The 27,387-nt window shown below is 43.0% G+C and overlaps 1 protein-coding gene across 1 annotated transcript; it reads right to left on the bottom strand.

Moving 5' to 3' along the window:
* Nucleotides 1-3,552: 3,552 nt before the first annotated feature.
* Nucleotides 3,553-23,557, bottom strand: Sgpp1 (sphingosine-1-phosphate phosphatase 1). The gene is made up of 3 exons (XM_038337051.1): nt 22,817-23,557; nt 10,275-10,364; nt 3,553-4,760 (listed from the first exon to the last, which is right to left on the bottom strand). The coding sequence occupies exons 1-3, from the start codon at nt 23,471-23,473 to the stop codon at nt 4,209-4,211; spliced, it is 1,299 nt and encodes a 432-aa protein (XP_038192979.1). The 5' UTR covers nt 23,474-23,557; the 3' UTR covers nt 3,553-4,208.
* Between the last annotated feature and the right edge of the window lie 3,830 nt (nt 23,558-27,387).

Genomic DNA, 27,387 nt, shown 5'->3' with positions numbered 1-27,387 from the left:
AGATTTTTCTTTTTTGAGACAGGGTTTCTCTGTAGCTTTGGAGCCTGTCCTGAAACTAGCTCTTGTAGACCAGGCTAGCCTTGAACTCACAGAGATCCTTCTGCCTCTGAGTGCTGGGATTAAAGGCATGCATCACCACCACCTGGTTTAGTACAGATTTAAAAAGCAGAAAAATAAATATTTAAATGTTTATCTGCTGTGGGATAACCTTTCTGTACACTGTGGATATATGTTGCTCTCATTGATTGGTATGAATACAAGGAGAAGGGTAGAGTCAAGAGAGACGCAAGCCCAAGAAACAAGAACCATGTGGCAGTATACAGATTAATAGAAATGGGATGATTTAAATGTAAGAGCTAGTTAATAATAAGCCTGAACTATAGGTCAAATACTCTGTAATTAATATTAAGCCTCTGAGTGATTATTTAGAAGCAGTTGCAGGACAGGGTGGGACAGAGAAACTTCCATTTACACCTATCAAAAAATAGTTTTGATTGCCCTCAAATTAGTGTAATTTCATCCCAGAGCTAAAATGGCTTGACTGAACCTATGTTCTAAGCCAGGCCCAGTGTGATGGTGAATGCCTTGCCTGTAATCCCAGCACTTTGAAGACAGAGGCACAATTGAGTTCAAGATCAGCTTGGGCTAAAAGTGAGTTTCCAACCAGCCTGGGCAACAGGAAGATCATGTCTCTAGGATACTGCACGTGGTTACCTGTACTACTCTAAAGGTTTCATAAGATGCTCTGAGATCCCACATATCCCTAAAGCTCCTCATCACTCTATAATTGCACATCATCTCAATAAAGTGGAAATAACTTTTAGGAAAATATGTTATATGTAAACGCTCTATTTTTAGCCAGGCCTGGTGGTGCATTATTCCTTTAATCCCAGCACTCGAGAGGCAGGGGCAGGACAGTCTCTGAGTTCCAGGACAGCCAGGGCTACACAGAGAAACCCTGTCTTGAAAAACAAAACCAACAAAGAAGAAATAAAATGCTAAAAAGCAATTTTAAACTTTTATCAAATCTTTTAGAATCTGAAAGCTAAAATGTCCCTCACTACCACACACACACATATGCATGCACTTACTGAGACTCGTGTAGGGTCTGCATGAATCGGTCCAGATTATATCCATTGACTGTCTGCTGTATCCCAGAATAGACGATGAACAAGTACCTTTTTATTTTTCAGGGAGATGACATTAGAGGAAAAATAATGAATTGATGATCTTAGCGCCTGTGCTGGGATTAAAGGCATGTGCTACCACCGCCCAGCTAAAATCATTTTCTTAAAGAAAACTGAAGAGGTGCCTTAGGAAACAAATTCTCTGTCATGTTTGTTCCTTGTTGTAACTAGGGATAGGATTTCTAAACATCTGTGTAAAATGCACCAAGGCTGAAATGGTGAAGCAGACCGCTGTGGTCCTTTAGGCTGCTGGGAACTGTAAGCCACAGAACCACGTGCTCCACGTAGGCCAGCAGTCGGCTGGCAGTCACAGGACACACCTGCTGCTGCTGCTGCTGCTGGAAGCACTGGAGAGGCAGGGACAGGCCAACGAGGATGAACTAGCTCACATGAAACTACGAAAGTAAGGTTTGCTTCCTTAAGCATTTCTGAAAATCTTTTATTGCTCTTCAAAGTCTTCCTCTGTGTATTTTTCACAAGGAAGACATGTTTCCTCATAAGATCTGTAGAGTTTCGGCAAGCTTAATAACTCAGAGCAAAGTCAAGTATGGTGGCATAGCCTGTGGTTCTGGTGGCACTTGGGAAATGGAGACAGAAGCAGCCAGCAGTTCAAGGCTAACCTGGATACATAAAACTACTTCAAAAACATAATGGATCATAAACTTAAGGGAAAGCTTGACTCTTAAGAATGTCTTCACTGTCATTTATGTCTAAAAACAACAGAATTCATTTGTTTGAAAAAAATCCTTTAGAGGAAAAACTGCTAGGATGAAAACTGGAAATAGTTAAAAATCTTACCAGGTAATATAAAAACTCGTCACCAGGCAGCGGTGGCGCGCGCCTTTAATCCCAGCACTTGGGAGGCAGAGGCAGACAGATCTCTGAGTTCGAGGCCAGCCCGGTTTACAGAGTGAGTTCCAGGACAGTCACGGCTACACAGAGAAACCCTGTCTCAAACCACACTGTCCTCTGCCCCCCCCCCCCAAAACAGACAGGTACATAAGAGGCAAACAAAATGGAGGTCCTTTTGATCTTGAATTTGGCTTTTATTTTAAAATACATTTAGCATAGAACTGTCATCAAACAAAAAGATAATAAAACACAAAGAAATAGAATATTTTTAAATTCTTTTTAAGCTACACAAAAAAATTAATAGGTTAACAGACCCAAAGCACTGGGTCTTCCTTATGATTCAGTGTGCTAAGCACACCTTCTTGCACCTTCCAGCTCCCAGCGTACCAATCACTTCCTAAGCATCCACTTTCTTCTCCTGCTAGCTGAAGGGCCCACAGTTACTAGCTTAAGTTGATCAGATTCCATTTGGGCAAAAATTACCAGGCCCCTAAATTTTCATCAGGATTATAAAAATATGAGCTCAAATGCTTATGTTGTCCAAAATAGAAACATTTTCCTTCTGAATAATCAGAGATAGTGCACTAAAGTCATTAGCTCCATACCTGATGCTCATTTCTATGGGAAGTTAATTCTCTTCTTTATGAACAGCTCACTATAAATAAATGCAATGTTAACCTAATTACAATCACACTTCAAAATATAAAGGCAGACAGAAAAAATAGTTTACTACTACACTAAAATTTCCCACTGTAAAAATAATACATTGGGAAAAGAGTCTAAACTACTGGGACTTCACGTGTGAATTTTATAATCTACCTTAGGTTGCTAAAGAGTGGGTATTCAAAGTTACCAGTGGGAAATGCAATCTTTCTCAAATAATTTAGAAAAATGGCTTTTTTTTAATATAGAAAGGGTGTACATTGTCTCATCTATAAATTTCAGTTATATTCCCACTCACTCTGGAAATATTTACCTGTTCTATAAATAATCAAGACGATGTACATAAGATATATATTGTTCCTATAACTTGCAACACACAGAAAAATACCTACAAAAATGGATATACTTATCCATTTAGCTTTCCAATAAATTAGTGAGAAAATTTAGCTATTCCACATTTCTTCCTTAAAAAAGACTAAAGAGTTACGGGTCATTTGCTCCTATCTCTGTTAGTTTGATATACATTTTTGAAGTATTTGCCTGATTAAGTAGCTTAAGATAGAATTGAGTCTAACTTTTACATCACAGTATACATGGTGTCTCTTAACTCAGCAAAAGAAAGGCACAGTTAGCAAGCAATCAAAATCAGTACCTGAATCATTACTGATGACCAAAACAGTCGAGGGAAAAAAAAAGTACATTCAACACAGTGTATAGAACTTAAAAAAGAAAGAAAGAAAGAAAGAAATTTTCGAGGCCAGCCTGGTCTACAGAGTGAGTTCCATGACAGGCTCCAAAAACTTTGTCTCAAAAAACAAAACAAAGCAAAAGAAGAAGAAGTAGGAGAGAGAGAGAGAGAGAGAGAGAGAGAGAGAGAGAGAGAGAGAGAGAGAGAGAGAGAGAGATCCACAAAACAAAATTTCCCGAAAACTTGGTCCATTAAAAATGCCTCCCATGATCAAGGTCATGGATAACAGGAAAGGGGATGGCAGTGTAAAGAGGCAGTGAACCAGTATGTGGTAGCGTATGGATTCTGTAATTATCAATTCAACTAGGAAATGGCTCCCATAGGAAATAAACGTTAAACCTATTTGTTAATAACAACATGCCTGCATTAATTCCAAAAATGCGGGAACAACTGCATATTGTTATTGATTTTTCAATACACCCCACAGTTCTTAGGTAAATAATTATATATATATAATATATACTAGATACACACTTGCAAACTGCATACCTTGATATATATTATATATAACTACAATTTGTAACAGCACAGGACTCTCCGAACATTTTGTGAACATTCTAAACGGGCACATCACGTCTCAGTACTGAAAGAGCTCAGCCCACCCAAAACATCTGGAGTGCAGCAATAAAATGCACTGGCTGCAGAACTTACTTCTTTAAGTTAAATTCTTGCAAAAACCTCTGATCCGAGTTTTACCTGGAGAATAGTTTTAAATATAACTGGTAGCCTCCTTTCTTATAATAAACAATGTTTCTCCATCAAGAGATACCAATAAAGGAAAATATGTAGGGAACCAAGAATGTGATGGAGAACCCAACCATCCCATAGGTAATATACCGATACGGCAGTTCCACTTCCATGTGCTGCCTCGCCTGGCGAATGTCATCACACGGAATACTGGAGAGTTTACAGGCTAAAGGAATGGTGATCTTCTTCATTATATCTCTTACGATCAGCACAGTTATCATTCCTAGGACGACCCGTAATATGGCTTTTCCAAACAGAGTTACAGTAAGTGGGGGGCTGGCTAAAGGTAATGTGTGTAGAGGAGGGTCTAACAATAGACCCAGGTTATAAGTAGCATGAGAGCCACATGCAATTCCAGCACCACTCCCCAAAATCTCTGCTGTGTCTCCTCGGGATGTGCTCCAGGTGTCCAGAGTGAAAGAGAAGATGCCCAAAGCTAAGTGAAGCCCGATGATGATGAACGGAGCATATTTGTAGGTTTGGTTGAAGTTGTCAATCAGGTCCACAAGTGGGTAGAAGATAGCTAAGATTAAAAGGGTGTACAGGAACCCAGCAATAACATCCTAAAAAGATAACAGTACATTAGTATAATTCTATTTTGGTGTTTAACTTTAAAATAAACCTTACAAACCGACCACAGGATAGTACTGGTACTTGGGCTGGGATATAGCCCAGTGGGAAGAGTGCCTAGCTCCGCAAAAATCAGGCATAGTAGTGCATACCCATAACCCTAGCACTAGGAAAGTAGATGCAGGAGATCAGAAGTTCAAAGGTTACACGAAACCCTGTCTAAATATAGATAAATAGATAGATAGATAATAAATAGTTTAAAGATAAATACATAACTAAAATTATTTTAATGATAAAAAAGTGTTATGTTTGTTTTTTAAGACAGGGTTTCTCTGTGTAGCCCAGGCTGTCCTGGAACTTAGCCTATACACCAGGCTAGCCTCAAACTCTGAGATCTGCTCCTTGCCTCCCAGGTGCTGGGATTAAAGGCATGCACCCAGCACAGCCTGGTCAATGAAAAAGACTTATTAATAAAAGATGGTTTTTTCCTAGCTTTATTCTTCCATTTACTACATGTACAATGTATGTACAGTCACAGTCAGACTCTGAACAATATGTTTGCTACTGTGATTTTACATGCAGAAGAAAGACTTTATTACTCAAAGAAATGATGTTGTGTGCTGTCATGAAGTTTATGATTTGGGGGAAAGACTGAAATAGCAATATTAGTAAGAAAACATAAATATTACAGTTTTAGATGGCTAGAAGTGACGCTAAGCCTAGAATCAGTCTTCTTCTGTCTTCTAATGGTGTGTGTGTGTGTGCGTGTGTGCGTGTGTGTGCGTGTGTGCGTGTGCGTGCGTGTGTGTGTGTGTGTGTGTGTGTTTATTTTTTTTTAAAACAGAGTTGGAGATTAGTTTAGGTTACATAGAGAATTCTAGGCCACCCAGAACACCAAAGCAAAACTCTGTATCAAAACAAACAAGCAAACGGCTGGAGAGATGGCTCCGTGGTCAAGAGCACTTACAGCTCTTCCAGAAAACCCAGGTTTAGTTCCCAGCACCACCCACACACAAATAAACCTTTACAAAAAGCATGTTTTAGAAAATTAAAATTTGAAAGCTATGTCTGGTAATGACTGAAAAAATAGAGATACTAATCTGTACTTTTTGAGAACTAGGAAAAACAGAAAAGTACATATACTTTTAAAAGTACAAAATACTTTAAGGCAAAGTATTTGCAGCCAAGCAGTGGTGGCACACACATTTAATCCCAGCACTCTGGAGGCAGAGGCAGGCAGATCTCGTGAGTTTGAGGTAAGCCTGATCTACAGAGTGATTTTCAGGACTGGCTCCAGAGCTACTGAGAAACCCTGTTTTGAAAAACCAAAAAGAAGAAAAAAAGTATTTGTTCTTTGACTCATATCGATAACAAAGTATACCAGATGCTGAATGAAATATTTCTTATAAATTATTAGAGCATATTATGAGTGCCCTTAATGCTAATGAAAACAGCAGTTTAGTGTTGTCTAAGTATCTGGGAGCATTCTGTGGGAGACACTCTACCTATGGTCCATACTAGTTTCATAGTTAACAGTGAAGACACCAACTGTTATACAAAATAATTCAAAATACATGGAAATATTGAAAGATATGAAAAGTACAAACTGAAGGAATATTATCAGATTCACAATGTTACAAAACTGGGCCAGGCACAGGAGACATGTCTATAATTACAGCACTCAGAAGGCAGAGGCAGGAGCCTCAAGGGTCAAAACCAACTTAAGCTACATGGAACCTTGTCTCAAAAACAAAATATCGGACTAGAGAGACGGCTCAGCAGTTAAGAGCACTGACTGCTCTTAGGGAGGTCCTGAGCTCAGTTTCCAGCACCCACATGGTGGCTCACAACTGTCTGTCATGAGATCTGGTGCCCCCTTCTGACCTGCAGGCATACATGCAGACAGAACACAGTATACATAATAAATAAATCTTTAAAAAAAAAAAATCAACTGCTGGAAATAAGCAAAGTATCATTGCCTGGTAATGACAGCTGTAGTACTGCATGAACTTATTATCTGCAGTACTTGAAAGTTGTGCCTGATGTATTCTTGAGAAGGAAAAATGCCAGCCATGGTGGCATATGCCTTCAGTGCCTTTACCCACTGGGCCATCTTGCTGGTCCCTGAAGCTATTCCTATTTATATGTATGTGTGTGTTTGTATGAGTCCATGTGCCACATGCATGTAGGAGCCCTTGGAGACCATTAGAGGGCAACAGATCGTGTAGAACTGGAGTTACAGGCAGTTGTGGGTGGATATGTGGGTGCTGGGATTGAATAACAGCCCCTTGCAAGTGCCTGCACCCAGAGTCATCGACCCAGTTCACCCCACCCTCTAGCTATTCTCTCTCTCTCTCTCTCTCCTCTCTGCCTCTCTCTCTCTCTCCTCTCTCCTCTCTCTCTCTCTCTCTCCCCTCCCTCCACTCCCCCCTCCCCCTCCTCTCTCTCCCTCCCTCTCCTCCCCCTCCCCCCTCTTCTCTCTCCCTCCCTCCTCTCCCTCCCTCCCTCTCTCCCTCCCTCCCTCCCCCCCCTCTGGTTTTTCAAGACAAGGTTTCTCTGTACAACAGTCCTGGCTGTCCTGGAACTCACTCTATAAACCAGGCTGGCCGCAAACACACTGCAATCCATCTGCCCCTGAAGCTATTTTGAATAAGACAAATTATATATTCTTTGGGGGCAAACTGATCATTGAACAATTAAACAATTAGGGTTGCCTGGCACAGTAGTACAGGAAAACAATTCCAACTGCCTGGGTGAACTAAGGAAGCTAAGACAGGACTGACTGTTCAAGGCCAGTTCAAGAAGGAGTTCAAGGTCAGCCTGGGCAACTTGTCTGACAGCTGTCTCAAAAAGTCTGGGCGTGGCCGGGCGGTGGTGGCGCACGCCTTTAATCCCAGCACTCGGGAGGCAGAGGCAGGCGGATCTCTGTGAGTTCGAGACCAGCCTGGTCTACAAGAGCTAGTTCCAGGACAGGCTCTAAAGCTGCAGAGAAACCCTGTCTCAAAAAACCAAAAAAAAAAAAAAAAAAAAAATCTTGGCGTGTAGCTACTAGCCTGGTTACATGTGAAGTCCTTAGGTTTAATCCTTGTTACTGAAATAAATAAAAACAAAATAAAGTAAAATCAAATATATAAAGGATTAGGCCTGCCAATTCACAAACTGAAAAGTGGAGATGGCTCAATGGTCAAGAGAATGTAATGTTCTTGCAGAGGGCCCAGGTTCAGTTCCTAGCTCTTGGGCGGCTCATAACTGTCTGTAACTCCAGCTCCAGGGATCTCTGGTCTCTGCAAGCTCTTGTAGTCATGTGCACACACATACCCTTCCCACATAATTAAAAAATAAAATAAATCTTAAAAGAACTAATGGCCACATTTTTTAACTCCAGATGATTCAAGAATAGATGTAATCTAGTATATAAAGAGTAAACTAAATTCAGCAGAAATATTGGATCAATCACTAAACTTTTTTTTTTTTGAGATAGAGTCTTCTCATATAGCCCTGGTTGACCTTTAATTCACAATGGAGACCCAGGATGGCCTCAAACTCAGAGATCTTTCTGTCTCTACTTCTTTAATTCTAGGATTAAAGATGTATTATGCATGGCTATATTTTCATTTTGTAAAGAACAGTAGTTTTGAGATCATATATTCAATAGTAAGATTTTTATTTCTCTTGGAATGATACGGAATTTAAAGAGGAAAGTATATTTTCTCTAAGAAATATCCACAAAGAAATCCTGTTCTTTTGTTGTTGTTATTGTTGGTTTTTCGAGACAGGGTTTCTCTGTGTAGCTTTGGAGCCTGTCCTGGCTGGCCTCGAACTCACGGAGATCCACCTGCCTCTGCCTCCTGGCTAAGAAACTCTGTCTTAAAAAACAAACAAACAAAAAAAGAAACAAAAAAGTGTAGTCTGATTATAAACCAGGTAGAGTGGTGAGAATACCAACATTCCTACAGCCACGAAATAAGCTAGTGAGATGCTCTACCGGAGAACGTTGTCAGACGCAGTCCAACAATGGAGTCTTGTGAGAATTCTGAGTGTTTGTGAGAAAACAAGGGTCTTGTGACCTCAGTTTCTTCAAAACACCCAATTGTCCTTGGAATGTGTGTCCGTGCTCCTCCCAGGTGTAGCAGCCAGGAGGGAGTTTACTTCAGCTGTTGGTATTCATATGCCTCCTCGTACAGCTTGAGTTTACGCAAGCATTACTCAAGTGACTTTTCCTAATCCTCTGACGCTCTCACCCAATAAAGTTGGGATGCTAAGACTTTACTCTGTCTCTTTTTCGCTTTTGTTTTTGTTTTTTTCAGATGGCCCTTCTCTGTGTAACAGCCCTGGCTGTCTTGGAATTCGCTTTGTAGATCAGGCTGGCCTGGAACTCAGAGGTCCCCCTGCCTTTGCTTTCTGAGTGCTGGGATTAAAGGCATGCACCACAGTACCCCACCCCAGGTAGTCTGCCTCATTTTTTAGGCCCAGCTCTCCAAGGTTCACAACACCAAGTAGAGCCCTAATACAAAACATTATAAAAATAATAACAACAATAGCAACAAAATTCAACATAACCCATCAGAAAATTTAGGATTCCATAAATTAGTTCAGTTTTGCCATCTTTTTTGGTCCTCTGTTTACAAGCTAACACACAATGAATCCTAGACTGTCTTATGGGATGCTGAGGGTGGAGAACAGACAGGCCACTGTCGGCTGGGTGACAGGAAGGCAGAAGGCGATCCCAGTGAGAAGATGCAGCTGAGCACTTTGAGGAGAAGGGAAAGGTAAGAAGGCTATGGGAACCAGCTGCAGGGTACAGAACATGAGACAGTGAACCAGGCAAGAGAGAGGAGAGGCATCTGACCAAGGTAGGCATTCCTGGAGCTTCTGAAGCAGTCTCAGCATTAGAGGGCAAAGAGAACCACAAGGTCAATATGTTAGCACCTCACAGGTCATTATGGGGAGAGTCTTGCAAAATGAGGACTACTTACAAACTGTATTTTCTCATTCGGGCTTTGTGAGAAACGTTTTTCCCTGCCTATCTATCAAAAGTAGCTTGGTCGTCAAGAGCCAATGTTCCACTAATCTCCCTCTCCTTGTAAAAATTTCCTGTAAATCTTTTAATCTCCCACACCCAGTAAGATTCTTGTTTACACAAAGTCGTCCCCCCCCCCCCTTCCATTCCTGGAACTTGATGGCCTGAAGGGGCTGACCCCTTCACCCGTTTCCTTCTTTTTCTTTGAGTCAGTTTGAAGACTAGCCCATCCAGAAAGACAGCTTGTGCCCAGCCAGTGGGGAAAGCTCCGGCACCACCTGTGTCAGATGAACCCAAGTGAACTCGGCAGACGGTTTGAGTTCTGTGGCAACCCTTTCTACAAAAAGATATTGCCCTGCCAAGCTACTTTTGCTTTTGTGTTCCTTTGTACGACAACAGATCATATAACCACGTGACTTAAGTTTGCAAAGTTTCTACTAGTGCCAGAAACAAAGAACTATTTAAGGACGACACCCTCTTTTCTTACCAGGATGGAATGCATTCCCATGTAGATTCTACTGAGGCAAACCAGAGAACTCCAGCAGGGAATGAGAATCAGCCCATACATAAGAGGGTACTAAAGGAGAGAAAGAAACTAAGTTAGACAGATACAAACAAACAAATAAAAACATCACCCTGCTATAACACCCTATCAAGAGCTCCCCTCTATCTTCCCAGTGCCTAACTAGGCCTGGCACACGGCAGACGTTAACAAAATGCTTTTGCAAGGGTGACTTCGTCAATGACGGCTCCTGTTGCTCCATCCCTCTTTGTGGGAAGTGAAAAAGCAGTTCTGGTTGACTGTCCAGATCTGGTAGCTGCCCATGCTCCAGGAGAACAGTGGGAGACACCTTAGCCAATGTGCAGGAGCTCTGAGCACCGCCCGAATCGGGTCTACTAAGCACTCTGACGGTCTTCCCGGGGAGGGAGCTGGCATTCTCAGTCTCTCCCACCCGGAGTGGCTGACATTCGTAATCCACAGTCCGAGTGTGGTGTTTTCCCTCCCACTGGAAATTAATTTTCTACTTCTGTGCTCTCCATTAAATTTCAAATGGCAATCCCATTGAGACAAATTTTAGTGGGAACCAAGCATGGTGAAATATGCCTGTAATTTTAGCAGCAGGGAGGCAGAGGCGGAAGGATCACTATGAGTTTGAGGCCAACCTGGTCTACATAGTGAGTTGCAGGTCAGCCAGGGCTATAGTACAAGCAGGATGCTCTTGGAATTGGTGGCATCTGTGGAAAGAGCTGGCAGTGCTCCCGTGGCTAGAGGGAAGGCAAACAGGACGATGGGGGCACAGTTAACCCGGGCAGCGCATATTTGGGTGGGGTGTGCCTGATGATCTCAAGTTCCTAAATGTAACTGAAGACAAACAGTAGGTGTTGAAGTAGAATGCAAACAGGTTGAGTGCTCAAAAGGCTGAGGCAGGAGGACTGCTGAAGTCTGAAGTCAGCCTAGGCTACACAGTGAGATCCTGTCTTTAAACAGGGTGGCGGGAGGGAAGGGGGGAAACGGCAAAAGTACATCAGTAAGCACTGTATACCACTTCCAAGTGCACACAAATGGATGCCCAACAAATTCTATGATACCCTAAGTGATTTTTCTTATGGTGCTAGGGATGGACCCAGGGCCTTGCCCAGGCCAGGGCATGTACCATCACGCCTTGCTCTCCCAGATGCACTTTCTGTCTAGTTGGTTTTGTTTTCTTGAGACAGGGTCGCATTTAGACCTGGCTGGTCTTACTCACTGTGTAGGGACTGATAAGAGCGCTGGGATTGGGGGCGCTGGCCACTAGCATGGCTTAGGTACTTCATCTCACAGCTCCGCTAGCCTGTTCATTGCACGGCCTTGATAACACTTCCTTCAGTTATTCTACAAAATGGTTTTATTCAGCCTGGCATACTTTCCTGACTGCTTATCACACACGATCAGATCTGTCTGCTATACTGCGCCTTCTGTGGGAGGGAGCGAAAAGAGCCAATAAAATGACTTGCAATTAAAGCCATTTCAAAACCTGTCTCTAAAAATAATTTTTTTGAGACACCAGGGATTGAACCAATGGCTGAGTGCCAGGGAGCTCTCTATCGATGAATTACACTCTGACCCTTTTAAGTACAATTTAATTTGTCCAGAATAATTGCAGTATGGGGCAAAAACAGACAGCAAGAAAAAAATCAGTTTTGAATTTTAGTAAATACACAGCCTATCATACAACAGGGCAATGGTGGCTCATTGAGGACACATTTCTCTTGTTCTTGTATCCTGCTAATGAAACGAAAGCTGTAGTCTGTGGAAAGCATGTCAGGATGTGAGACCATACACAATCTACACGTTCATATGCAACGACTGGGCAACACTAGGAGTCTACGCTACGGACAGAAATGCGGGTAAGTTCACATCGCCAAACTGTCACGAGATGATTTACACCACCCAATGCTGCGGAGTTGGTGGACACAGAGGGCTCATTATCTCTGTATGTGGAACAGCGTCTTCAGCACTCACTGGTCACGGACATAGGCTACTGCCTGCCATTTACCAAATGCATTTGCAAGTCTTAAATGTGAACATGGAAAACCAACTTAAACCGCATTGGAAGAGACAAAGGAGCCTCAGCAAAGCCACAGAGGATCCCAGAGAACCCTAGCTTGAAAGGCACACCAGCTGCGTACTGCACGGCCCAGGACTGTCTCCTCCTCCCAAGTAAACACTGCATTTTCTTTTTCTTCCTGAGACGGGCTTCTGGGTTCTCCAGTCCATGTGGCAGAGGAGTGCTTCTGAATTTGCCTCTTTCTGGGTGCAGCGACCATCTTACACGTCTTTACCTGCCCAGGTGAGAGAGCTGGCCTGGAGAAAACGGGTCTGTCTACCTGACTGATAGTCAAGGGCTTTTTACAGGCCTGCAAGCTAGGCTGACTGTGTTTGTGTCTGCAGCTGTGGGACCTTGGGGTAGCCACATAATACCCTCCCATCTCAGGCTCCTCCTGTCTAAATGGAGGTAACTAATATTTAGCACAGTAATGAACCTCCAGTATAAAACCATCTTCCAGGAATATAAAAAAATTTCCCTTGGGAAGTCGGTGCAGGAGGTTTGCACAGTCAAAGCAAGTCTGATCTACTGAGCAAGTTCACAAGAAAAAAAAAAAAAAAAACTTAAACTAAAAAGGAAACCCGGCAACAACAAAAGGCCACAGGTATCTCAGTGGTAGGGCACTTGCCTAGCACATGTGAGGCCTGGTTTACTCTACAGCACTCTGTAGGAATTAAATGAAATAAAATTAAAGTTTTATGACATGCTTTAGGCACGGTTCTCCAGAGAAATAACTAGCCTACAGAGCGTGTCTGCACATTATATCTAGAAAGAAATGGACACCGAGGAGCTAGTTCCAGCCACTGCAGAGGCTCACACACTCCAAACCCATGGGCGGGGCGGGGGGGGCTGTCCGAGGAAATGAGATGTGGCTCAAACCTGAAGGAATCTGGTGGCAAAATTCTCTCTTATAGGGCAAGGCTGACTTCCTGAGTTCAAGACCTGGAACGCACAGATGGAGAGAACTGACCCCCACAGACACAAGGATACACATCAACACACTAACACACACAACAAACAATCAAACAAATATATGCTAAAAATTTTAGCTAGGTGTATTGGCACATTCCTTTAAACCCAGCACCTAGGAGGCAAAGGCCATCGGATCTCTGTGAGTTCAAGGCCAGTTTGGTCTACATAGTGAATATCAAGACCATCAAAGTATGTAGAAAGACCCTGCCTCAAAAAAAATCACAATAATAAAATAATAATAATAAATAAGTCAGGCAGTGGTGGTGCATACCTTTAATCCTAGTACTCAAGAGGCATAGGCAGGCAGATCTTTATGTTTGAAGCCAGCCTGATTTAAGAGATCTATCTAGGATAGCCAGGGCTACACAGAGAAACAGTCTTTTTTTTTTTCTTTCTTTTTTTTTTTTTTTTCCTTTTTTTTGGTTTTTCGAGACAGGGTTTCTCTGTGTAGCTTTGGAGCATGTCCTATCCTGGAACTAGCTCTTGTAGACCAGGCTGGCCTCAAACTCATAGAGATCCGCCTGCCTCCTTCCAAGTGCTGGGATTAAAGGTGTGTGCCACCACTGCCCAGCGAGAAACACAGTCTTAAAAAACAAGAACAACAACAATAAATACCCAGTACCCAGGTAGTGGTTGTACAAGCCTTTATTCTCAGCATTTGAGAAGCAGAGGCAGGGGGATCTCTGTGAGTTGTGAAGGTCAAGGCTAGCCTGCTGTCTGGTCTACAAAGTGAATGCCAGGCCAGCCTAGACTGTTTACATAGAGAAACCATATCTATATATGTGTGTGTGTGTGTGTGTGTGTGTGTGTGTATCCCACAATAAATAAAATAAGAATTTAAAGTAAGTCTTTTGCCAGCCCGACTGTAGAATGCAATTTGAAGCTTGGCATGGTGATGCCCACCTTTAACCCTAGCTCTCAGAAAGCAGAGGCGGGTGGGTCTCTAAACCTGGGGTTAGCCTGGGCTACAAAGTGAGCCTTGTCAGAAAATATAACTAATTATAATAAAAAGTAACCTGCTTTAGTGAAAATTTACTTCAAATAAAAATATTAATTTTACCTAAAAATATCTTTATAGGAACATTCAGATCACTGTTGAAAAATCCGTACACGGTGGCATAGCAAAAATGACACATGAAACTGAGCATCACACATAATATTAGACAAAAGCAGTAAGCACGACACACAACATGATCTTAATGATATTAAACACAGAACAATGAACTTGCTATATACAATAAGGTCCCAACCATTTCCACATCCAAGGAAACAGGCATGTCAGCAGTCAGCCATCTTGTCTTAGTCTTGCCAGCCTGTGAGTTTCAGTGCTGTGCAGAATGGACCAGTGCCATGGCTCCTCCAGAACACACGCTCCTACTTTCAATTCTGGCTTTGTCTGTGGTATAGTCTCTCAGTGGTACCGTCTCATCCAACTGTGCCATGCACACCCACAGTGTGGCCCTAGGGGCATGCTCACACCACTCCTCTGACCATCATTATGAGTGTAGTGTGGATGCTTGGCCCTGGCTAGGTGGAGCTGGAAGCTGAAGACAGTCTCTGATCTGACAGAAGCTGTAAAGAACAGAGAACAGGCTGAGGCAGCCGTGTGCAAGCCCAGGCACAAAAGAGCGAAGAAGAGCAGGAAGGAAGGTATAGATGGGCTTTGAGGCAGTCTTGTTCCACAGCCCGGCCCCAACCCCTCAAGTGGCCCAGCAGCACTTCCTGGATCTTGGGTTCCACAAAATGCACTAGATATTCTACAAATCAATTTCCTCTTTTTGCTGAACCTAGTCCAGATGCATTTGTCATGGGAACCCTGCATAGGTATGATCAGGATGTGAGTGCTAGGAGCCAAGCTGTGGTCTTCATGCTTATTCAGCAAGTGCTCTTAAACACTGAGCCGACTCTGCAACCCCTAAGATATCTCTTTATCTCTCAGATGGCCACTTAGATTCTTCTTTTCTTTATCTAGTCTTTTTTTTTTTTTTTTTTTTTTTTTTTTTTTTTTTTTTGTTTTTCGAGACAGTAGTTTCTAGAGCCTGTCCTGGAACTAGCTCTTGTAGACCAGGCTGGCCTCAAACTCACAGAGATCCACCTGCCTCTGCCTCCTGAGTGCTGGGATTAAAGGCGTGCGCCACCACCGCCCGGCTCTTTATCTAGTCTTTAAATGTTGATGTGTGTCTCTCTCTGCATGTATGTGTGCATGTACCTCTGTCTGTGGAGGCCCAGAAGACACCTTGGATGTTGTTTTTCAAAAGAACCATCTACATTTTCTTGAGATGCGGCTCTCAGTGGCCTGTCGCTCACCAGTGTGCCACAGGCTGGCCAGGGAGTTCCAGAGTTCTACTCGCCTGTCTTCCCGGTGTTGAGGTCACTGCTTGTGTCACCATGCCCGACAGGGTGTTTATTTTTTTAAGATTTATTTTTTAATTACATGTCTGCCTGAGTCAGAAGAGGACGTTAGATCCCCTGGAGCTGGAGTTACAGGTGGTTGTGAGCTACCCATTGGAGGATCTGGGAAATGTTGGGTCCCCTTCAAGAGCAGTAAGCATGAGCTCTTGACTAGGGGGCCATTTTTCCCAGCCCTTGCACCCAGATTTGACACATACTTTACGGAGCCCTTAAATACTGGTTATCTTAAGAGGTATTTTGCAGGACCCTGCATTCTTCCCATTGTGTATCCTCTTTCAGGACAATATTCCAGTCTCATGATTCTACTTGGCAGTTCTGTGCTAGCACCAAATCTGTCCACATCTCTGATGGAGAGAGCTGCCTCTTGGTCACTGCAGGTAACTGTTTTGAAGATATCAAAGGTACCAGCTCCTTGGTGAGCCCACGCTTTCAATACAAACAAGACACTTCTGTTGTTTGTTGTTGTAGGCCATTATTATTATTATTATTATTATTATTATATTGTTTTTGCCTATTCACAAATTATACTTCTTAGATAGGAAATCTGGGCATAATCCTTTCTCTTTTTTTCCTCCTTAATGACAGATCCAATTCGTCAAATCTCGTCAATTCTACCTTTAAAATCTATCAGATTCACTAGGCGTGGTAGGTAGTATTTGCCTTTAATCCCAGCAAAGCAGAGGCAGGTAGGTCTCTGAGAGAGTTTCAAAACCAGTTTTTGCTACACAGTGAGACCTTATCTCAGAAGCAAATCTATTAAATTTGAGATAGCCCAGTAGTCAAAGTCTATCATTTATACTTCATAGATTACACAGTCCATTTTGTTACAACTATTGAATTTTTATATCAAGAAGCAACCACAAGTAGGAACAACAACAACAACAAAAACCCCAACGACAACAATGGATGTGACCAGTTCCTACAAGTTTTAGCTACAGACAAGAAAAATTTGAGATTCATACAATTTTCATGGCATAAAATATTCTTTTGGTCCCTTAATTCTTTAACACATAAAAATCCATTCATATTTCACGGGCTATTTAAAAAAACAGACAGCAGAACTGGGCACAGCAGAAAGTTCACGCTTAGCACTTGGGGCTCTGGGCTCCATCTTCAATACCATTCAAAGCCAAATGAAAGAGAACAAAGGCCGCAGCCGCTGTCTGCTTGGGAGGACAGACAGTAACACAGGTTCCCATCCCTCTCTCTGGAGCTGGTGAAACAGCTTTCTCTGAGAGTTGTTTTCCCTGTCTCCAGTGATCTAGAACTTTCCCAGGGCTAGAGACAGAAGACTCTTCTCAAAATACCAATCTACTCCTCTTGGTATAACAACCATATTTGTTTTCTCACATTCATACACACTGCATAGAAATTATGACAAATTAAGCCGGGCGGTGGTGGCGTTCGCCTTTAATCCCAGCACTCAGGAGGCAGAAGCAGGCGGATCTCTGTGAGTTTGAGGCCAGCCTGGACTACAGAGTGAGTTCCAGGACAGACTCCAAAGCAACACAGAGAAACCCTGTCTCAAAAAATCAAAGGGAAAAAAAAGAAAGAAAAGAAATTATGACAAACTGAAAAGTTTTTATTTGTTGAATCAAGCATTATCTTGATTAAAGCTCTTTCTTCAACAGGAGAATAAATATATATATATAATTGTAATGAAAGAAAAACATTCTCAGTTGATATGATTTTCTCTGTAATGAACACATGGGAATCTCTGTACAAATCATTAATGGAAAGTTCAAGAAGGATATCGTAGGTGAGACTAATGCACAATATAATACATTGCATTTTGTTTCATTCATGATAGTAACAAAAATGTGAAGTAACTAGAAATAAACCTCAGTGTTTATATGACGAAAACTATGAAGTTTCCTTGGGAACTATTAAAGAAAACAAATAATGATTCTATCTGCCTTATTTGTAGCTCAGAAGATTCACTATTGTAAGGTTATCATATTAATACACTTCAACTTAACTTACAAGCTCATTGCAACTTCAAAAAAGTTCAAAGGTTTCTGTGGCAATTCAAGAGTTGACTATACATTGAGACTGTACAATAAAAGAACTACTGGAGGCATCACAATCTCTGACTTCAAACTCTACTACAGAGCTACAGTACTGAAAACAGCCTGGTATTGGCATAAGAACAGACAGGAGGGCCAATGGAACCGAATAGAAGACCCGGATATCAATCTACACATCTTTGAACACCTGATCTTTGACAAGGAAGCAAAAAATATCAAATGGAATAAAGAAAGCATATTTAACAAATGGTGCTGGCATAACTGGATATGAACATGTAGAAGAATGAAAATAGACCCAAATCTATCACCATGCACAAAACTCAAGTCCAGATGGATCTAAGACCTCGACATAAAGCCAGACACACTGAACCTTATAGAAGAGAAAGTGGGAAGTACACTTGAATGCATTGGCACAGGGAACCACTTCCTAAATAAAACCCCAGCAGCACAGGCACCGAGAGAAACAATTAATAAATGGGACCTCCTAAAACTGAAAAGCTTCTGTAAAGCAAAGAACACGGTCAACAAGACAAAACGACAGCCTACAGAATGGGAAAAGATCTTCACTAACCCCACATCAGACAGAGGTCTGATCTCCAAAATATACAAAGAAATCAAGAAATTGAACACCAAAAGATCACATAATCCGATAAAAAAAAATGGAGTACAGACCTAATCAGAGAACTCTCAACAGAGGAATCTAAAATGGCTGAAAGACTCTTAAGGAAATGATCAACATCCTTAGTCATCAGAGAAATGCAAATCAAAACATCCATCTGAGATTCCATCTTACACCTGAAAGAATGGCCAAGATCAAAATTACTGATGACAACTTATGCTGGAGAGGTTGTGGGGAAGGGGGAACACTTCTGCATTGATGGTGGGAATGCAAGCTGGTACAACCCCTTTGGATGTCAGTGTGGCGATTTCTCAGAAAATTAGGAAATAACTTTCTTCAAGACCCAGTAATACTACTTTTGGGTATATATCCAAAGGATGCTTAATCATGCCACAAGAACATGTACTCAACTATATTCATAGCAGCTTTGTTTGTCATAGCCAGAACCTGGAAACAACCTAAATGCCCCTCGATCGAAGAATGGATAAGGAAAATGTGGTAAATTTACACAATGAACTACTACAAGGCAGAAAAAAAAAATAACAACAGCTTGAATTTTGCAGGAAAATGGATGGAGCTACAAAACATTATTTTGAGTGAGGTAACCCAGACACAGAAAGACAATTATCACATGTACCCACTCATAGGTGGTTTTTAAACATAAAGCAAAGAAAGTCAGCCTACAAACCATAATCCCAGAGAATTTAGACAACAATGAGGACACTAAGAGAGACTTACATAGATCTAATCTACATGGGAAGTAGAAAGTATAAAAAGACAAGATCTCCTGAGTAAATTTGGAGCATGGGGACCTTGGGGGAGAATTGAAGAGGGGAGGGGAGAAGCAGGGAGGGGAGCAGAGAAAAATGTAGAGCTCAATAAATATTTTATACACACACACACACACTGAGAGTTGGGGATAGTGGCACTGACTTGTAATCACAGCTGCTTGGGAGGGTAAGTCAGGAGGATTACTAGTTGGGAACCAGCCTGGGGTACAAAGTGAGTTCAAGGCTAACCTGGCTAATTTAGCAAGACCCTATCTCATAACAAAAAAGGATTAGACCTTAAAATTAAAAACATAGATATACAAGCAACACTAAAGAGACCCAGCCAAAAGTCCTGGCTTCAATACTCAGTACCATGAAACAAACAAAATAAATGGAAAGCAAAAATTCAAATTAGACACAATAGACTTAAAGGTAGGTAAATAGAGAAGATATTTTAATTAGCCTGGTGGTGGTGGTGCACACCTTTAATCCCAGCAATTGGGAGGCAGAGGCAGATGATCTCTGTGAGTTCGAGGCCAGCCTAGTCTACAAGAGCTAGGACAGGCTCCAAAGCTACAAAGAAACCCTGTCTTGAAAATCAAAACAAAACAAAAAACAAACAACAATAAAACTTCATTAGGAATGGATGTGGCAATACAGATAAGTGTAAACAAGATAAACTACTCAAAATAGATAATAGCGCAGTTAATTATGTGGAAGAAATTGTTCTAGATTCCTTTCTCAAATAAAACCAGTGAAAGGTAAATTAAATAGCTCAGTTTCTACTACCAATAATAACAATAATGATGATAATTTTAGTTTTTAATTTTCTGTACTATGTTTATCTATGAGGGGAGACAGTGCTGAAAGCATATATAGAGGTTAGAGAACAACCTGCCATCAGAGATTCTCCCCTTCCACCACGTGGGCCCTGGGAACAGTGAGGGCCTTTACCCAACAGGTTAAGATAGTAGGGCCATGCATTCCAGGCCAGCCTGGGCTATACTACAAGACCTTGTCTGAAAACAATAATAATAGTGATAATAATAATAAGTGAGTAAATCTCCAGGCACAGTGGTGTGTACCCAGTGTCCCAGATACTGAGGATGCTCAAGTCTAGTCCAGAATCAGCTTGAGAGACAGCAAGATCCCAACTCAAAACCACAACAACCCCAATAAACAGACCAAGGAAATGAAAATATACATCCACGCAAAAACTTATGTAAATTTATTAGAAGCGGCATTCCTCAAAACAACCAAAACTGGCGCTGGAGATGGCTCAGCAGTTAGGAGCACTTCTTGCCCTACCAGAGGGCCAGAGTTTAGATCCCAGAATCTTAATCATGGTTCACAGAAGCCCATAACTCCAACTCCAGGGCATCTGATGCCCTTTTCTGACCACCATGGCCACCTGCATACACACATGTACACATACACACACATAAAAACATCATTTTAAAAATAAAAATAGCTCCACCCCAGCACAGTGACACGTTCATCTATAATCAAAGCACTTGGGTGGCTAATAAGATTATAGTATAAAGTGGCCTCCTTTATACTGAGTTCCAGGCTAGCCAGTCTACATAATCAATCAACCAATCATTCAGTGAACAAAAAAAAATCTGAATGGCCTCCAAATGATGGAAGAATAAGTAAAGGCAATACATGCATCTAATGAAACACAATAAAAATATACACGCTATAATAGAAACTTTATAAAGTTCCTGGGGAGGTGAACTGTAAAACATGTGTACTCATGTATGAAGCTGTTAAAAGAATCTTAAAAATGCTAAGTGAAAAAAAATAAAAACCCAGCCACAACAGGCCACATAGTGCATGTTTCCACTAGTATGAAATGCTTGCTCTAGGAAAATCTATATACGTATAGTGGGATGGAGGTGGCCTAGAGCTGTGTTTGAGACTAGATGATATCTATCACCCCATGCAGCTGCGATTTCAGAGCCTGCATGATATCCAGATGTTGAATTAAATACAGTAGGTTGTGTATAATCCCTGCTCTAGAGAGACAGAGACAGGCAGAGCTCTGTGAGCTTGAGGCCAGCCTTATCTACATAGTGAGTTCCAGGCCAGTCAGTGAGACCCTGCCTAAAAAACACACGCTAGGTTAGAATCTTAGCCTGATTTTTCAAATGGCCTTGAAATGTTAGAATATTGATAGCTACACCCCATTCAGCAGCACTATTCTCAGACTTCCTGTTAGCATGTGTCCTGAATAACTGAAGATAAAAACACAGCTATTCTCTCTCTCTGATAGCAGTATTAGCAGCAAAAGTACTCAGGGAGGAGGCGGCAGAAAGTTCTCAGAGCACTAGGACAAACAGTGGCGTGTACACACACACACACACACACACACACAGTAAACAGTCTGACAAACACTGACAATCTCCCATTCTGGACTATTTACATCAGATGGGAATTTTTAGATTTTTTTTCACCCAACAGGCAGCTTTGCAATCTAAATATGACTACGTATCACCAGGGATTACACAGGAAAGAACTTTCTATGTTAGTCTTCCTCCCAATTCTGTCATTCTCCCTGGGTGCATGTGTGCTTTCTGTTACTATAAAAGATGTGCACTGCGCGGTAGAGGGGGTGGGGATTTCACAGGCAAGATTTACCCATATTGAAACTCAATGTGGGCTAAGTATAGTGGAGTTTAACAAGACAGTTGGCATTTCCCAATTTTGTGCGTTGAAAGGTTAAAAGAGGAAATGAATTTCCTCAGATTCTCCAAAACTATGTACGTTATTCTTAAGAGACTGGTCCGAAAGACTAGCAAACCATACAATTGAAGCTACATAAAGCAAGACCAGTATTCTAATACATTTTGCTTCTATGTGAAAGATAATAGATAATTAGATTTTAGATTCAAGTATCATTTGCACACCCTAGGGAGCTCAAAATGGGGGAAGCCAAAGGAAGCAGGAAAAATAAAAATGACTACCATTAAAAAACTCCTTGCAAGTTCCTCCCGCTGCCATATACCGATTCAGCTCCCTCCTCCGACTTCAAACCGGTGCGCGGTTACAGTTACCACCCCAGAAACAGTGTAGCAACTGACAACTGGTTCTCCAGATCAGAGAGCGAAGTGAAGTCGGTCTCCCAACAAATCAACAACCAATCTTTTAAAAATGAACTCACCTAGACTCTGCTCCCTTCCCTCTCGGCTTCCCTTGAACCCTCACGCTTGACTGCTGGAACCTGCCTGTGTCGGAATTACACTACCGTTCCGAAAACACTGTCTAGTAAGAAAGTTAACGACTTCACATCGGAAACACCGTGTTTCGCAGTGAGACTGGGTCTTAGTTACCAAGTGTTTCATTTAAAGCAAAAAGCATCACCATTACACATGAGACGAACTAAGTTTAAAAACTCACACCAAGCTGAAGGAAATGCACGACGACACAGAAAGTGTTTCCTGGGGTGGGGGTGTCTAAGAAACTATATTTAACTGTACTAATACAGTTTAGTGGTTAAATCCCAAGATTTCCTCCATCGCTTAATTTTCTAGAACTATGACAGGGCCTGCTTGTGGGTCCTGTGCGAACTCGTGGGTAGGGGTTTAGGACTGGAAGAGCCAAATTAAAACAAGTGCAGAGAGCCAAGGGGCGTAGCGTACCTGCCAGCGGCCGTAGGTGAGCAGGACCATGGCGATGGGGATGGCGGTGCCGGACATGGCATGCGTGGAGGGCATGCTGTACTCTGAGTTGTAGAAGATTTCCAGCTTGACGACCGGCGGCGAGGCCGGCCGCGGCCAGCGGATGATGTCCTTGGTGCACTGGCCCAGGTACATGACCAGCACCCAGATGATCACGAGCCTCCGGCCCACGAACGGATCGAGGTTCCAGATCCAGAAGGGGAAGAAGAAGATGTAGAAGAGCTCGTTGCCCAGCTCGGTGCCGAAGCTGAACAGGTAGTAGAGCGGCCAGTTGCTCACCCTGACCAGCTCGCCCTCCTCGCCCGTCAGCGAGTTGCGGCGCAGCGAGCCCGCGCGGCGGGGCCCGGCCGGGCCCGGCTCAGCAGCCAGCCCGTTGCGTACGCCGTTGGGGGCGCCGCAGCAGTCGGGCTTGGCGGGGCTGGGGCTGCACTCCGCGCCCGGCTGCTGTCCCCGTCGCCGAGGGTTCCCCGCGGCCCCGCGAACCTCGCTCTCCGCATCCTCGCCCTCCGCCGGGCTGCCGAGCGGCGCCTCCACCCCACACAGACGCTGGAAGCTCGCCACCCGCTGCGGCTCCTGCAGACGGACAGCCAGCAGGGCCAGCCGCTGCAGTAGGGACATGATCGCGGGCCGCTAGGGAATGGATCCGGACACGCGCTCTCCGCCCGTCACTGCCGCCACGGCCCCTAGCTCGACTAGCTCGAGGCTGCCGGCGACCGCGCCAACAGGCCGCAGCGGCCGCCGCGCGCGCCCTGAGCCCCGCGCGCCCCTCCCCTGGCGCGCTCTCCCCGCCCCGCGCGCTCACGGAGGCCCGCGCCGCGCGCGCAGCCCGGAGCTTTCCCCGAAGCCACGCCTCTGGGTCTCCTGCCCGGGTTCTCCGCGGGCTGCCGTGAGGCCCACAGCGCGGTCCTAGGCAGGGCTGGTGACCCAGGAGCAGCAGGTTTTATTGGCCGGAAATCAACTGGGGCGTGATGGATGAGGTAAAGAATCGCCGAGCAACCGGAATCGTCCGACTCACATCATTAATTAGCAACTAATTTCAGAGTTGTCTCGTGTGGTTGATGTCCGGAAGCCACGTGCCAATTGACCAGTGGTGGCAAGATGAGAAAGGGGTAGATCTCCAGGACGGAGCCTGGGCATGCGATAGTCCACACAGCTGTGGTCTGCAAGGGAAAAGCCAGTCGCTTACAAAGTCAATCCAGGCTCTCACTCACCACATATGTACCTTAAGTGAACTTAAGTGTAAAATTTCCTTAATAATGAAGTCTAACACCTACCAGGATTGCACAGAGCACATAATTTATGGGCGAATGCAGCATGTAAATTTCTGAGATAGGTTTTTTCTTTCTTTTTTCTTTTTATTGATTTTCTTTGCTTTCTTCCTTTCTCCCTCCCTCCCCCCTCCCTCCCACCCTCCCTCTCCTTCCCCCCTCCCTCCCTCCATCCCTCCCCCTTTTTTTCTCTTTCTTTTCTTTTTTTATTTTTTAACCAGAGTATAGTCTAACCCAGATTGTCCGCAACCTTGCAGTGTAGTTAAGGCTCACACTGAACTCCTTATCCTCCAAGTGCCACCTCCCAAAAGCTCACATTACCAGCATGCATCACCATGCCAGGCTTGAATTTTGAATTGGCTAGGCTAATTTAGAATTTAGAATCTTAAATTTTCTGTTTTACAAATAACTCGACTTCTAGATGGAACCGATTTTATTAAAAGACTTCAAAGTTTTAATTCCAGAAAGTTATTTCAGGCACAGCAAATGAATGCCTATAATTAAAGACTGAACTACTTCCAAGAAACAGTCTGAAAGATGTTCCATGCTGGTAATTCATTAGAAATATTTTCATTTTCCAAAATGTGGGGAGGTGGTATAGCCCCCTTTTAATCCTAGCACTCGGGAGGCAGATGCAGGCAGATCTCTTGAGTTAGAGACCAGTTTGGTCTACAGAGTGAGTTTCAGGATAGCCAGGGCTACACAGAGAAACCCTGTCTTGAAAAAAACAAAACAAAACAAAACAAAAAACTATATATATATAAAGTGTGTGTGTATGAATACACAAACACACACACACACACATATATGTTTCCCCAATAAAGACTGTTCCCGCCACCTTCTACTCCACTTGCTGCAGTCATAGAGAGAGGAAAGTCCTCATTTCCCTGACCCGCAAATTGCTGGAAGTGTGGAGAGGTAAGGTGGTGCACACACCTGTAATCCCAGCACTTGGAAGTGGAGATGGGAAGATTTGGAGTTGGAGGCAAACTGGGGCTACATAACAAGATACTGTATCAAAATAAGTAAAAGTATTCACAGTCTATGAGAAGGGGTATACTGGGCCTGTAGAGAGGGGTACACAGTAACCACTGTTTGCCCAGGGTGTTACTGGCGAGGGTGTTATCTAGCAAGCAGGAGGCTTGAGTTCAGTCCCAACACACACACACACACACACACACACACACACACACACACACAGAGAGAGAGAGAGAGAGAGAGAGAGAGGGGGGGGAGAGAGAGAGAGAGAGAGAGAGCAATAGCAATGTGATTAGTTGATGTTTCTAAAGAATATAAATCATCATTATAAACTTTAGCATTTGACAAAAATAATTTATAACAAGACACACTGTCCTGGCCAGAAACTTGCTAGATTCTACAGGGTCTGTGGTAACAGGTGTTTGCTACAACTGGGTATTGTGTTTGTGTTGAAACAACCTCAGACTACTAAATTGTAGGGCTGCAGGATGAACCACTACGCACAGTTTGTGTGTGTGTATGTATGTGTGTGTGTGGTTTTGGATACAGGGTCTTACTATGTAGCCTGGATGCCCTGGAATTTAGCTACGTAAACCAGGCTGACCTCAAACTTGTAGCTATCCTTCTGCCTCTGCCCCAGGAACATTATCTTTGATTTTTATATCCTTTGCACCTAAAACAACTATTATTGGATAATTGAATGACTATAAATGAATGCATAAACTTTTAAAAAGGCCATTTCTACAAGCTGGGTGTGGTTGTGCATGCCTGTAAATCCCAGTACTTGGGAAGTGGAGGCAGGAGGATCCAAAGTGTTTTCTAAGAATAGAAAGTGGGGAAAGCGGCCATTTCAAAGTTTCTTTCCTTATAGAGGTGGAAACAGAGACAGCTGGCCTTTAGAGGCACAGGCCTTTAGCAGGAAGTGCCTCTGGTTTGGTTCGTTTGTTGGAGCCTAGTGTAAGGGCCTTGTCTAAAACAAAGATCTTCTCTAACTATTATTCAACAACATACTTGTACATTCTTTTTCTGTGTCTCAAATACACTCCTAAATTCTCTCTGACTTTCTATCACAAATCCTACTCCTACCCTATTAGGAACAAGCACTTCTCATTGTTACTCTCTTGGCCTTGTGTCTTCCTCCTCCATTAGAGCATTTGAACAAAGGAGACTTTTATAACAAGGTCTTGGATACATTGTAAAAAGCTATGCTCTGTAGTGTCTGCTGGCTATTGGTGGTGGCGGGGGACTGGACAACAACGATGACGACCACGGACCGACACTTTCAGAAATCTGGGGAAATTTAAATGGAAACGGATGGGAAATGTCTGTGTGCTCCGTTTACTTTAGAAGATATTTAACGGGTTAAATCCACATGGTTGATGACACGCCTCAAGGCAGACAGTGACTGCCTCCAAACCCGAGAACTGGAGTTTAATCCCAGGGCGAAGAGACCTGGTTTCTACAGGTTTCTTCTCTGCCCTCTAAACTATGTGCACTTATTAAATATACTATTTTTTTTTTCATTGACAGTCTTTAATTGTGATCTACAGAATGCTAGTAAGGCTTTAAAACAACCTGGAACTCATCAGAGGGGCGGGGTGGTGGGGGAGGAGAGTGATCTCACCGCAAGACCTAAAAGTTCTGCTAAGGACTTATGCTTAATTTCTAGGCGTTGCAAATACACTTGGCATCACACAAAGAATCACACAAACAAAAGGAAAGTCTGAGAGTCTGAGGCAGGAGGTTTAAGTTTTGGTTTGGTTTGGTTTTGGGGGCTTTTTTGTTGTTGTTGTTTTGTTTGTTTGTTTGTTTTGATAAAATGCCTTCCTAAGCAGTCTGGCTAACCTGGAACTCACTCTGTAGCAACCCTAAACTCAGAGATAACCTGCAGAGAGGGCTGGGATTAAAGGTTTGCCTGTGCAATACCAGCCTCACTTGGTTTTTATTTTAGCACAGATTGTGATGTTGGTTCCCCATTAACTGGGTTCTGACCTCACGCTCTTTCAAGATTGGCTAGTTATTTTTTTTTTTTTAATGTGAATAAAGGACGGAAAGAAAAAGGGGAAGGGGGTAGGTTGTCTTAGGACATCACCCTGTGTGGAAACAAATGAGTTCCAGGTGGCAGAGATTAAAAATTTGCTTAAAAGTTTTGCAAGGTGGGGGAGATTAAAATATTTGAATTCCTTTAATAAAAGTTTCACAAGATGGGGGAAGACTTGTGGAATATTAGCCCTTGTGGAGCAAGGTACGCTTGAGAGGGAAAGAGAATTTCCTTACTTAGACTAC

The sequence above is a fragment of the Arvicola amphibius genome, chromosome 7, assembly GCF_903992535.2.
Source record: "Arvicola amphibius chromosome 7, mArvAmp1.2, whole genome shotgun sequence".
NCBI lineage: Eukaryota > Metazoa > Chordata > Mammalia > Rodentia > Cricetidae > Arvicola > Arvicola amphibius.
This window is presented reverse-complemented; position numbering and strand designations above follow the sequence as displayed.